Raw genomic sequence first — 13,683 nt, 5'->3', positions numbered from 1 at the left:
CAGATGGAGAGTGCATACATCTTCCTATTTAAATGTAGTCCGGGTGGAGTGATTAAATATTGACTGGAGCTGCAGCATTAGCATCAGAACTGCTGCATCACTTCAGGCCTGACACAGCTAACGCTTACTGAATCATATGATTGCAATTATTTCATATAAAGAAGATCATTTGGCAGATAACAGGACACAAAAGCTATAAACAGGCTGTGCAGAGCGAGAGTTCATCTATTGCAATGATCAATTAAAGACTGGTGTATATACATTTTAAAAAAAAAGTGATCAAAATTTCTTTACTAAAAGTAAAACAAAAATTAGAAATTGTTATGCTTTGTTTCACATCTAAACCCAGTTCAAGAACCCTGGGCCCAATTTTAAACCCAGTAAAATTTGAAGTCAAATGATCTTTATTTATTTTTGTTTTTTCTTATTTATGTATTTTTAAAAAGAGAATATTTTTTATTTATTTTTTTAATTGTTATTCATGTATTTATTTTTTAAGTAAAATTATATTTTATCTTTTATTATATTTATATTTTTATACATTTTTATTTTTTAAGTAAATGGATCTAAAGGCCAAGACAAAGCTATGAAAAAGCCCTGCTGTTATTTTTTGTATTTAAGAAAGCATGTTTTGTCTCTTGGTAATTAAAAGACGATTCATAAAATTAAAATTAAAAAATGATTAATGGTTTGTGGGTTAAAAAAATGCAAATTGTGTAGTGATAAACCAAAACTAATGGTCCCCATCTGAATGTAAATTTATGTAAAAACGCAGAATTTCAGAGTTTTATCAGAGTTAATGAAATAAGATATAAAATTAGGAAAGTTTGACATATTTTTCACATTTCTTTATTACAGCTTATTTTAGGATTTAGGATAAAATATTATTTACTTTTACTTTTTAAAAAGTTTTCTTGTGTAGTTTATTAATTTCAAACACCCGAACAACTAAAAATGTTTCTAATAAACCTAATTCATCAAATCTTTGAAGCATCTATTAGCTTAAGCTAACCTTAAAACGCTAAAGTTTGAGTCCTGTCACTCGGCATTACCATGACAACCTGCTCTGAGTGGAGAGGAGTGTGTTTTTCTTTTATTAAGTTGTGTTTTCTCTGCAGACATCCAGCAGCTGGAGGCCCACCTGAAGAGCCGGAAGCAGAGGGAGCAGGAGGCGCGGGACCCCGTGATCGGCCAGCTGCAGCAGACGATCGACGGCTTCCAGAGCTGCACCGATCAGCTGGCCAGCAGCGTCTCTACCGCCGTACGAGCCGAGGTCCAGCACCAGATGCAGGTGGTGGTGGGGAAGTACGTACCTGCGCTCCGATCGGGACGCGCCGCCTTTAAAAACACTCCTAGGGTTTTCTGAAGTATGCTTGAAACAACATAATCATATTTAATTTAGTTTTTCTCAGCAATTACAAACTTTGTTTTAATTGTCTTGATACCAAAATAAAGCAAACACTTGGAAGTGTAAGCATCACAGAAAATGAAGATGGAACATAAAATAGTTTTAATTTTTTTTATCCCTCACCAGAATTGTCTTTGCCTCATACATTATATGAACCTTTTAGATGGAGGTGCATTAATTGTTACTTTCCAATTGCCGATTCCGATTTTGGACAATATTTTTTTGGTAAATTAAGTAAATTTACAGAAGTTTAAAAAAAAAAAACCTACATTGAGACAAAATAATTTTTTTTACTCCAAACCTGGTGATTTCCTGTTTTTACTCATTAAACTTAAACTTATTTTTACATGTCTAAAACTGCTTGTTTTTTTTGTCGTCCAGCAACATTTGTTAGGCATGTCGCAATAAATAATAAATCAATTAATCACATGATAAATTAAAACAGTCTAAATAACTTAATTTGCATGATTTATCTTTTTTTTTTTTTTTTCTACCGATATTGGCCTTCAGTTTGGTGCTTTGGTCTTAACTCACCTTTTTTTAAGGACAATTTTCTTTACAGAGACTTCCTAATTCATTTTATTTGTTGTTTTGTTTATTTGTTTTCGATAGTTAGAGTGTCTTCCAGCTCCAGTGTTACATGTTCATTACAATGTAAAGTTTGTTGATCTTTGAGAATGTGTTCTTACATTATTATGCCACTTACGTTACTTGAAAATGGTTTGAAAACAACAATATTACTGTTTATAACTGTCATTTCTGGGACAATTTATTGTCCAGCAATATTTATCTATGCTGGAGGTAATGTGTGGTAACGAACTGCAGAGTAAAAATAACAAAACTCCATCGTGGGACTAATGTAAGAGCATAAATTCGATATGGTCTCTTGTTTGCCAATTCATTTCCCAGCCTCAGTAGTTAATAGATTGAGCAGAAGAGCTAGCTACTGCGCTAACAGCGCCGCATTCAGGCAGTAACTCTGTGTCTCCTCCAGTCTGCAGGAGTCCATCCTGAGCCACTTGCAGCGCATCGTGAAAGGCGAGGTGAGCCTGGCGATGAGGGAGCAGCAGGCCGTCGTCACCTCCAGCATCATGCAAGCCATGCGCTCTGCCGCCGGGACACCCGTCCCCACCGCACACCTCGACTACCAGTCGCAGCAGGCTAACATCCTGCAGCTGCTCCAGCAGGGCCAGCTCAACCAGGCCTTCCAGCAGGTACCGACTCGACCCAGACACCAGAGGTCACACTAGACGTTTTTGTTGTCTGTAATTTGACAGCGTCAAAAATATTCCGTCATATTCTATTTTTATCCATTAGATTTTAAAAGTTATTGACATAGGCTATTTTGATGCCTTTAATTTTGATGCCGTTTAACTAATATTCAACAAGTTAAACAGAATCCAGATCCCATCATACATTAATCAAGCAGATGAACCGCATTGATAAAAAAGTCACTGATAGAACAATGAAGCGAATCAACTAAGTTATGAAGAGATGTAATATTCTGTCAACCAAACCCTGTCAGATACAGTCTCTCTGATGGGCTAAACCGGCGGTTTGCAACTTGTGGGAGGCAAAATCCACAAGTTGAAACTCCTCAGGGACCAAAATGATCTTTTTCTCTCCATTGAAAAAATGCAAAAATACTATTATTGTGAATTCTCACTCCTTTAACTGCACAACCATAAACTGAACAAGTTAAATTTTTTACAGAAACCAACATTAGTCTGAAATATGCCTTAATATTTACATTTATTTAACTTTTTGAGCCAATTATTTTCTATTTTGTCTGGTTTTGGTTCATATCCAGCAATAAAAACCAGAATTTTCTTTTTAAGCCTTTGTAGTTTGTAGGCCAAGTGTGTTTCAGAGTAAAAGTTTCTGGATGTTTGTGGCTGTGATCTGCTAATGGGGAAAAAAATAATTCTTTGTGTTGGACATTTTCATTTTACAATATAAACTCTAAATGGAAATTTCACCCTAAAATTATTTATCTGTTTCATCTGCCAAATTTGCACCGATTTTCAGGTGCAGTCATTGGCCACACAAACTCATTCCAAGGGCCACAAATGACCCTCGGGCCACACTTTGGACACCACTGGGCTAAACGGTTAATTTACACACTAAGCAGGGATTCATTCACTGCAAAAACACAAAATATCACCTAAATTTTGGACTAGTTTTTACTGCAAATATCTTATTAAAATAAGACAAAACTAAGTTCTAAATACCTTTTTAGCAAGATATAAAAGCTTGATTTAAGTCAATAATTCCTAATATTGATGAAGTAACTTTCCCATTGGCAGATTATTAAACTTGTGACAAAACATTTTTCCCATGATATACATAAAATAATCTGACAAAGAAACTAGCACTTTTTCATCAATATTAGTAATTATTGACTTAAAACAAGCTCATATATGTTGCTGAAAAGTTACCTATAAGTTAGTTTTGTCTTATTTTATGTGTGCTAAGATATTTGCACTAGAAACTGGATCAGAAATACTTTTTACTATTTTCTGTTTTTGCAGTTTTATGTCTCCTCTTCCCTCTGTGTTGCTTTGTTTCTGGAAATGCTTTTACCTGTGAACAAGCTTGGCGTTTTTATTTTTGTTTATTGTTTGTTTTTTTCCTCTTGCAGCTCTTCTGGAAGTTGTTTACAACTCATCTGTTTTTAAAGTTGCTGATTTTTCCTGTCATTTCTCAGCCTGCTGCGGCGGGGAAACATCCTCTCTATAAATGTTTAAAATCTCGACTCATTCATCTCTAATAGGGGTTAAAAATGGTTGTGTTCCCTTCAGCCAGGAGCTGCAACTAATGATTACATCCATAATCAATTATCTGGATGATTAATTTTCTTTAAAAAAATAAAAATCCTTTTCCATGCACTATTAGAAATGCATTAAAAGTTGCAAGGCAACAAATAACTCAAAGCCTTTTTTAAGAAAATAAACATGTAAGTATCTAATGTGCAATAATATAGCACTCCTTTAGTGAACACTTGATCATTTGTAGATAAATTGATACATTTTTGGATAAACTGATAATTAGATAGCAAAAGGAGCTTAATGTGAGATTTTCTTTTGTTTTATTTGAACCAGGTGAAGCTGGAAAATGCCACTTGATGAGTTCTGGGTAGGACAGATTTATAAGAAGGATTTTTATCTTTTTTTGTATATTTTGATATGATGCAGCAGGATGTTGATCTCACTTTCATTTTGTGCCACAACAAGATCACAAATGTCCTCAAAGGGCGAAAACTTTGATAAAACTACCTTAACTATTAAAAAGCTGCTTTTACTACTTAAAGTTAAATAATATGGAAGATCTTTTCACATTGATACAATGCAGATAAAATAGCTTTGATTTAATTGATACAATAATATTTAAAAACACAAATGTTACCTTGAAGGTTTTATCTCCACTGAATGAAAAACATGTTTAACCAAAAACTTACCATACAGACACACCTACTTTTTACTCTTCAGTAATTTCTTCTTACTTGAGTAAAAATATGTTGAAGTAGTGATACTCTTACTTAATTACAATCTTTGGGTGCAAACTTCAACTGGTACATGGCATCTTTCTCAAACTGGGTTTTTTGCACTGGAACCAGTTTGATAAGGAGAAGAAAAAGTCTTTTTCCCACTTTGGGTAACTTGTTGAATAATCAAGGCTTTTATGCTGAGAAAACATCAGTGGTTGAGATTATCCAGATCTTTCCTCTTTGCCAAAACGCTTGTGTGTAAATATTTGAACTGGTTCTTGTTAATGCTGGTAAATCCTCCCAGCGGCCAGTTCTGCAAACCTGGCGTCGTCATCCAACCAGATCTGTGTTGTCAGATGGGATGAATATCTGTGTAAGGAAGCAGAATGACGTTGCCGCTGTGTTGTGCTGCAGGCTCTGTCTGCGACGGACCTGAACCTGGTTCTGTACGTGTGTGAGACCATCGACTCCCAGCAGGTGTTCGGCCAGACGCCATGCCCCCTGAGCCAGCCGGTGCTGCTGTCGCTGATCCAGCAGCTGTCCTCCAACCTCGCCACGCGCTCCCAGCTCAAGATCAGGTGAGGAGACACAACCGATCTCAGCTCAAGTTACTTCTTTTCACGCATGGTTTTGGTCTAAGGGGGTCTGTATTCCTTATGCTGGTCACTAGATGACTAAAAAGGAAACTTTCAAAGAAAAATAAATTGGTTTTTGTTTAAATTACACCTTTACAAGTTTAGATTAAAGTGGCAGAATTAAACAAAGTTTTACATCATGTTATAATGTGATTCCCTGCAGCGTTGCTTTGATTCTTTTATGCATGTTTTGAAAATCCTTTCATCTCCATGGCAACTATTCACCTGGGTGAACTTAGCTCTGCCTTCGAGGCACAGCTCCTCCAGACTAGCCAGCAGCAATTAGCCAACACCTGTTGGATCTGCTGAGCTCATTATAGGAGCTACTGTACTTCTTAGTGAAAAAAACACCCAGCTGATTTTTGCCAATAAATTGTTGAGCTGTTTCAAAATCCTCCACAATGTAACCTCACAAATCAGCAAGCACCACCCGTTACCTAGCAACCCCAACAGAATTCTGAACGTTTCTTAGCAACCCAAACTGAGTTCCAGCATGTTTGGTCAGCTGGTTTTACCGCTGTATGCACTGTACAATGGCTGCTGGAAAAGACAAGAGTTTTGTTTTTGACTTACCATCCAGAAATCACTAGGCCTGTCACGATAGCAAATTTTGCTGAGCGATTAATTGTCTCAAAAAAACTATTGCGATAAACGATAATATTGTCTGAAGACCTTTTTACACTGATTTAATGGAAATGACGTAATAATGCATGTGATTTCCTGCCAAAGATAGATACACTTTATATTCAAAAGAATATTTAACACTGGAACTGATAAACTAAATAAACAAAACAACCAAAAACAAAATGGATTCTCAGTCTCCATTAAGTACTTGATAAAAACTAAACAACATAAAGCCAAAGTGTAAATAAATACTGCATTCAACCAAAAGAGTGCAGATTATGAAGTCTGTATATTATGTTGCCCTTCAGTAATAATTAGATTTAAATAGAGAAGATGGGCACATCGACTACCTGATGCAATAATTCACACTACATGATTTTTTGCTCCTATTTTCCCCATACAACAATCTTAAAACGTTGGTCTTTCTAAGATTGTGTGGTGTGTTACGGTAGATCGTCGACTGGGATCGTTAACGCAGCCTGTTGAATGTGACAGGTAGCCAATCAGAAAGCGCGGATTCTCCTCCGTGCTTTCTGAGGGGAAATTACCGATGGGAATCCCAAACAGCTGACACGGCGCAACCAGAGGTCCAGCGAACATTGGAGATGATACGTGGAAACAACATTAATGTTTATTCAACATGCAAAGAATATAGAAATGACAAGGGGAGGAGTTGGAGCGAAATTGCTACCGCAGTTGATAAACCCGGTAACTTTTCAGCTGTTCTTCGTTAACGTGACATAAATCGGTTATAATGATTTTCATTCAGTCAGGACTTTACGCTGACACTAGCCACATGCATTGCAGGTAGATTGTAGTAAAGCATTGATTAAAGCCTGGTTTTAAAATTAGTTCACTGGACTAGTAGCCATTATTCTGTGCCCATTGTTGGACACCACAGGGCAGGACCGAACCTGATCGAACCGTTATACCTAGGATTTCTGTCGGCTAATGTGTGGTCTGTCAGGTTTTGAAAATTGGCCGACAATCGGCCGAAGCTCTAAGATCGTGTTGTGTGCGCTGAGCTTTACACTGAGGAAATGAGGAAGGGAGGGTCAGTGGAGAGCACCGGAGTTGAGCCTTTTTTCATTCGGTGTCATCAACAGAAAGAGAAAAACGGTGGAAGAGACGATAGTGGCGATAATTGAAATGACGTCGATAGTTTTAATTTATCGTACGATTAATCGATTTATCGTTTATCGCGACAGGCCTAGAAATAACTTTCTGCATTCTTGTTGTTTGTGCAGGAGGCTCCACCTCTACTTTTCAAAGATGTATAACTGTATAATTACAAATCTTTTTGCGACTCTATTACAAATTTATTCTCAGATTATTACAACTTTATTCTGGTATTATGACTTTATTCCCATTCAGATTTTGTTCTTGTAATTTTATGACTTTATTCTTGTCTGAGTTTATTTTCAAAATATTATGACTTTGTTGTCATCCATTTATATTTCCTGGTGTGGCCTCAGTACTCTCTGGTATAAAGTGTTTTTCTTTTTATTCTTGAATATTTTCTCTTCACATTAATGTTTTAATTTTCTCCTCTTATCCTCCTGCTGGTCTCTAATCTGAACTGCTGCAGCTCAACCTGCAGAAACATCTTAATTATAACTTCTAAAAACTCGTCCCGCCCCTTCCTCTCCCACTCAGCGATAAAACGCCCCTCAGCCTTCGGACTAAATTATTTTCTCACATTTGATCTCCACAGTTGGGCCGTTACGCGGCGCCCCCTGTGGGCGGAGCGGCGGTAAAGTGCTGACCCCATCACGCCGCTCCGTCTGCTGCACGGCTGTCCGGGGAGCTAGCTCCGGGTTTTAGCTGCTCTCTGCTGCTCCGCTCCGTCCTTGTTCTCCTCTGCTTTATTGTGTCCTATAAAAGAAAAGAAAAGAGCTTCCTGCACCCACACTTTTCAAGGCAGCGGGGTGCGGCTTCTTTTTATTCTTAACTTTGGCTTATTTTCTGAAGCCTTTTCTTGTGCTGCAGAGACAGAAAGCAGGCGATCAGTGTGTGACTGTAAATCACAACCTGTGCGGATGAAGGCGTCTCCTGATTGGAAGCAGCTCGTAAACGGCGTGAGAGCGTCGTTATCCTCAGAAATGGTGATCTCAGCGGGGTCGTAACGCGCCGGACGATACGGAGCGGCAATTTAAGCCGCTGCTGTGTGTTTTTAAAGGTGCGGCACAAACGCAGCAGATGAGTTATTAACAGCTCAGTGTCTGCGCCGCCGCGGTTACAGGCCCGTTTCACAACGCGTCGGTTTAATGGGTCTGCAGCGGAAACCCGACACCGTCCCACCAGATGTCCGACCCGAAACGATTAATTAAGGAGTTAAATGTTGAGCGACGGAGGATGAGAAGATAGGATGAACTGGGATAAACATAAAGTGAGACGGTTGACTCAGAACTGGCTTCATTCAACCAGGAATAAAACAAATATTATTTTATGTAAATGTAAATATTATGGACGTACATTTGTAGTATGAAAGAAGAAAAAAAACCTCATCAAGTCAAAACAAATATCAAAACTCATAATTTCAAGTTTTAAAGTCACAATTATGAGACCTGTAGTATAATTATCTCCTAATTAGGACTTCAGAAGTTAAAATGATGACCTTCAAATTTGTAATAAGGATTTATTTTTGAAATTATGACTTTGAAAGTTGAGATTATGACTAAAAGTCTAAATTATGGATTTGAATGTTGAAATTATTTTTGTTCTCAAACTTGACTTCAAAAATTTAAATTACTACTTTTATTCTCAAAATTATGATTTTGAAAGTCAAAATTATATTCTCACAATTTTGACTTCAAAAATCAAAATTATGTATTTGTAAGTTGAAACTATGATTTTAAAAGTTTAAATTCTGACTATAAAAGTTGAAATGTTGGTTTTTATCCTTTGATCCTCCTCTCCCAGCTACCTGGAGGACGCAGTGATGAATCTGGACCACAGCGAGCCGCTGACCAGAGATCACATGTCGTCGGTTCTGGCCCAGGTCCGATCTAAACTGCTGGCCTTCCTGCAGCAGGACCCTCACAGCCCGCTCAGCAAGCGGGCGCGCGGCCTGCTCCTGATGCTGAATGGAGTCGTCAACCACTAGGCCTGCAGGCGACCTCCAAACGAATGTTTTAGTGCTGAAGCTTCAGGGAACGTCCGCCTCCTGATCTTTACGCTAAAAAACCCAACTAAATACAAAAAAAAAGAGAGAAGATTTTCAGTTCCTCCCTCCGCTGGACGCCGATAATCAGGACAGGTTTGACATTCCGGTCGCCTTCGAGCGCGAAGACGTCTGGCCTGGAAATGTCGCCTCAAGAGCAAAAAGCTGACCTTTTTTTGTTGTTTCTGCGACGGGGAATTCAGCGATTCCTGCAGCCCATCAGGGCGACCGCAGGCACGCCGGGTTCCGGAGGCATCCTGTTATTTCCTAATTGGCTGGAGGTGACATTCACGCCCCCAACTCGAGAATCCGCTCATGTTCATGGAGATGATTCCTTTTTCTTTTTCAGGATTTAATAAGGTTATTCGTTTAAAATCAGGAGCAGTTCAGGAATCCATCGCCGTCCACCACTTGTTTTTTTATATAAAGAGCATTTAGTATTTGTAAGCCATGTATACTTGCTTTAAATCCCAGAGTAGCTTAATAATATTAATAAAAAACCTTAAACGGGATTATTACTGATAAATCATCAGGATGTTTGTGAACTGAATGTGCAGTTACTCCTCTTAGGCTATAGGGGGCAGCACTCACTTGGACCCTTTGTTTGCCACAGAAAAGAAATCCTGTTCCTTCTTTTTGTTTGTTTTGCAGAATGAACCGAGATTTCTGTTAAATATCGGAGCTGTTAGACTCACAGGGTAGATTTGGATTGTAAAATAAAACAAAATCATCTGGGGTGTTTGGGATCCGTGGGACCCGTCTGGAAAGTGCCTTACCGCGTTTCATCCGTTCCTGATGGCGGCTAAGGTCGAACCGCAGAGGAGAACCTGGACCTTCTGTTGACAAACATTTTGGTTGAGAACCAGGGAAGCGGCGATTCTGTTCTTCTGTTTTCGACTACTAGCGACATTTTTCTTCCTCTTTCTCTCCGTTGTGTTTGTTTCCTCCGGTTTGGATGGCTCTGTTTATAGTTTGTTTTACCCTCAAACGTTTTGGAATAAAAGAGAAAAAAAAATGTTGTTTTTTTTTGTGTTTTTTATAAACCTGCGAGATTTTAGTTTTATTTAGATTTTGTTGTTGTTGCAGTTTTTAAACTTTTCTATGAGATTCTGATTTTGGAGCTGCACTGTAAAAAATGAACAGCAGTAATTTGGAAAAGAAAAGAATGAAAAAAGATTAAGGTTAATTTTTCATTCATTCATTAAATATTACAGGTTCTGAGTATTTAAAGAGCAATATATACATACAATATATATATAAAAGCTAAATTAGTTTAAAAGTTTTGTTTTTGCTAACAAAATATTTAGTTAGCTAAATATTTAATTAACTAAATATTTAGGCTAAATACTTAGTTGACTTGTGTTAACTACTTGGACTAAATATTTTTGGATGAAGATAAATATTTAGCTTAAATATTTTTTAGTTAAAAATATTTAGTTAACTTTTAACTAATTATTTAGCTAAATAAATAGTTATTTATTAAACTAAATATGTAGTGTCAAACTAAATAGTATACTAAATATTTGGTTCTGAAGATAAAAATTTATCTTAAATATTTAGTTTTTAACTTGAACGTTTCACACTCAGAAATATTCCTGTTTCTTTCCAGAAATTTTTAGATATCAAACTTTCTGAGAGTTTTGCTCACAAATTTGGACGTTTCAAACTCAGAAATGTCCGCAGAAATTATTTCTTGGATTAATTGTATCCAATTTTAAAATTTAATTGCAATCTAGAAAATCTGAACATTTTTAGTCAGGAAAAATGTAAAAAAAAAAAAAAAATCCAGAATATTTGAAATATTTTCTTCCTATCAAATTTCAGCTTTCCAAACTGAGAAATTTTCTGTTTTTCCAGAAAATTTTTGATTAATCTCAAAATTTCTCAGTTTTCTGTAGCAAATGTGCAACTTTGAAAACATGAAATTCAGTTTTTTCCTCAAAAATTTCTGAGATGAATCCCCAAATTTAATTTATTTTCTAGCAAACTTGCAAATTTTCAACCTTTTTTTTATTGTAAAATGTCTGAAATAAATTTTTTTTCTAGCCAATTTTCAACTTGTTCCTCTCCAGAAAATTTTTGGGTTTTTGGCTCAAATTTACTCGCTTTTTGTATCTAATAATTCTCCATTGTATCGCTGACTGAAAGGTATGGAGGGGAAAAAAAGCGAAAGTGCGAAGAACAACCGGCAGAAATCCAGGAGAACGTGAGTCAGTTTGTTAATGCAGAGCATCTGAGCTCATCAGGGACTCTGCTGTAGACCTTCCTCCTCCTCCTCCTCCTCCTCCTCTTCCTCCTCCTTTCAGCGGATGAGCAGCAGCGGAGGCTCTCAGAGCGGAGAAAGCGCTGCAGCTGCAGGAGGAGAACTCAGTGTAACCAGCCGTCGTTCTTCCTCCTCCTCCTCTTCTTCCTCCTGAAGAACACACTCACTCTGGAGTTCAGGACCGAAGCTGAAACTTGTGGGTCCGGAGGACGAACTTTCGGCTCGGCATGGCGTCTCTGCTGAACTCCGCCTGCCTCATCTTCTTGCCTGTTGCTCTGCTTCTCAGTGAGTACCAAACCGGTTCCGGTTCGGTTCCGCAGCGGGGCTGATCTGATCTGGGAGCTTCATCGCAGCGATCCGCGTTAAAAAGCTGCAGGTGCTTCACGGTTGTTGGTGCAGCAGCTGGAGGAGGAAGAGGAGGAGGATGAAGCTTCGTCTATAAATCTGCAAACCTAAATGGCAAATTAATAATTTTACTCGCGTTTTAAAAGTTTATTTAAGTCATGAATGTTCCATTTAATTCAGAAGAGGCTATAAAAATTATATTTACCCAAAAGTAACCTAAGTTTAGACTGTTCTTTTATGTCTGCTCACAATGTTCCTCGCTGCGCAAATATACGGAATACCGAAAATGCCAAAATTTCATTGTTGAGGGAATTAATTATTACATCAGAATTAAAAGATATAGAATATATTTATCAGTTATTTTTGCTACATATTTTTTGCTGCTGTTCTTGAAGATCATAAAATAATGTTAGCTGCAGATATGGCTTGTTAATTAGACCCCGATGCCTAATTGAATAACCCACAGGACTTTTAGCCTCTTAGTCACTTGGATGACAGATAAGATTAGAAAACAATACTGATATATGTATTTAAAAAGACAACATAATAATCTATTATTTCTTGCAGTTTTTTATGAACCTGCCACCTAAAATGGCAAATTAATCACTTAGTAAATCAGTTACTACAATCTTTACATCAGTATAAAACAAATAGGGAGAACATATTCATTAAATAATGGGAAGTTAATTATATTCACTAAGTATTTTTGTTATTGTTTTGATCTTGAAGAACATAAAATAATGTCATCTGCCAACATGACTCGTTAAATAGACCCTGATACCTGATTGGCTAACACATAGGACTTTTACCTCCTCCCACTGACTTGAATAACAATTAGATTAGGAAACAATACTGACATATATTTCAAGAATACGTTTTATTAAAAGATAAATAATTAAATATTTATATAAATCACCACTTTATTTGCTTCCAGTTTTTATAATATTATAATATATTTCTGGAATTATTAAAGGATTAATTTATTGATACTTAAAAAAAACCAAAGCGGCACTTTCGGACTTCCGTACATCTCTTTATGATGCTGAAAACTGGCTAAATACATGCAGTAAATGATGGCATTTAACAGATAAATGGTGACAAAACGAAGTTCACTCTGAAAATAACTGCTGTGAAATTTGTGTTGTTGTTGCTGACTATCAGGAAACTCGTCGTTCCTCCTCTTCCAGAAAGCTTCGGCTGCTTTAAGATTCATCTACTGATCGCCTCTTTCGTCCCAAACGTAAATCCCCTCATCAATAACCGAAAGGTTGCCAGATCTTGTGAAAACATTGAACAAAACGCCAGATTTGCTTGTTTTGTGTGTTTGTGAGGGAAGCAGAGGGGAAGGATTCAGTCTGATGCACCTGAACGGTTTTGCTTTTCTTACAAACGCTGAAATTAAATGACGTCTCTTTTAAACATTCATACAGAAACTACCAGGCTCTTGATTAAGATTTTACGACTGTTTGACTGATTTATGTTGAATGCATTGTTGTTGTTGGACTGGATGGACAAATTGGTTTGTAAGACGGTGTAGTTGAGCCATTGTAGGTAGAAAAAAATAAGTTAATCTTCACCAAAAAATCTCAAATTTTTAAGGAAAAACAAGTAAATTTCTGAGTTTCAAATATTGCAAATTTGCTAGAAAAAACTCAGAAAATTTTAGATTAATTTAATAAATTTTCTAGGAAAACTGGAAATTTTTGAGTTTCAAAAGTTGAAACTAAGAAATTATTTTACTTTTGAAATTCTGAAATT

At 36.9% G+C, this 13,683-nt stretch overlaps 2 protein-coding genes across 2 annotated transcripts in view; both read left to right on the top strand.

The window, feature by feature from the left end:
- edc4 (enhancer of mRNA decapping 4) overlaps nt 1-9,362 on the top strand; it is a 33,587-nt gene extending 24,225 nt beyond the window's left edge. Inside the window, exons 27-30 of the mRNA XM_014471928.2 lie at nt 1,119-1,305; nt 2,403-2,622; nt 5,310-5,473; nt 9,077-9,362. Coding sequence (XP_014327414.1) covers nt 1,119-1,305; nt 2,403-2,622; nt 5,310-5,473; nt 9,077-9,260 — 755 coding nt within the window. The 3' untranslated portion in view covers nt 9,261-9,362. The remainder of the gene's footprint in view (nt 1-1,118; nt 1,306-2,402; nt 2,623-5,309; nt 5,474-9,076) is intronic.
- A 2,241-nt stretch (nt 9,363-11,603) lies between these two features.
- LOC102228515 (neuritin-like protein) overlaps nt 11,604-13,683 on the top strand; it is a 53,954-nt gene continuing 51,874 nt past the window's right edge. The window contains exon 1 of the mRNA XM_014472112.2: nt 11,604-11,865. Within this exon, the coding sequence (XP_014327598.1) occupies nt 11,808-11,865 (58 nt within the window). The 5' untranslated portion in view covers nt 11,604-11,807. The remainder of the gene's footprint in view (nt 11,866-13,683) is intronic.

This window comes from Xiphophorus maculatus, chromosome 2, assembly GCF_002775205.1.
Source record: "Xiphophorus maculatus strain JP 163 A chromosome 2, X_maculatus-5.0-male, whole genome shotgun sequence".
In the NCBI taxonomy this organism is placed as follows: domain Eukaryota; kingdom Metazoa; phylum Chordata; class Actinopteri; order Cyprinodontiformes; family Poeciliidae; genus Xiphophorus; species Xiphophorus maculatus.
The sequence above is the reverse complement of the archived record's forward strand: the minus strand, read 5'-3'. Positions and strand labels throughout refer to the sequence as shown.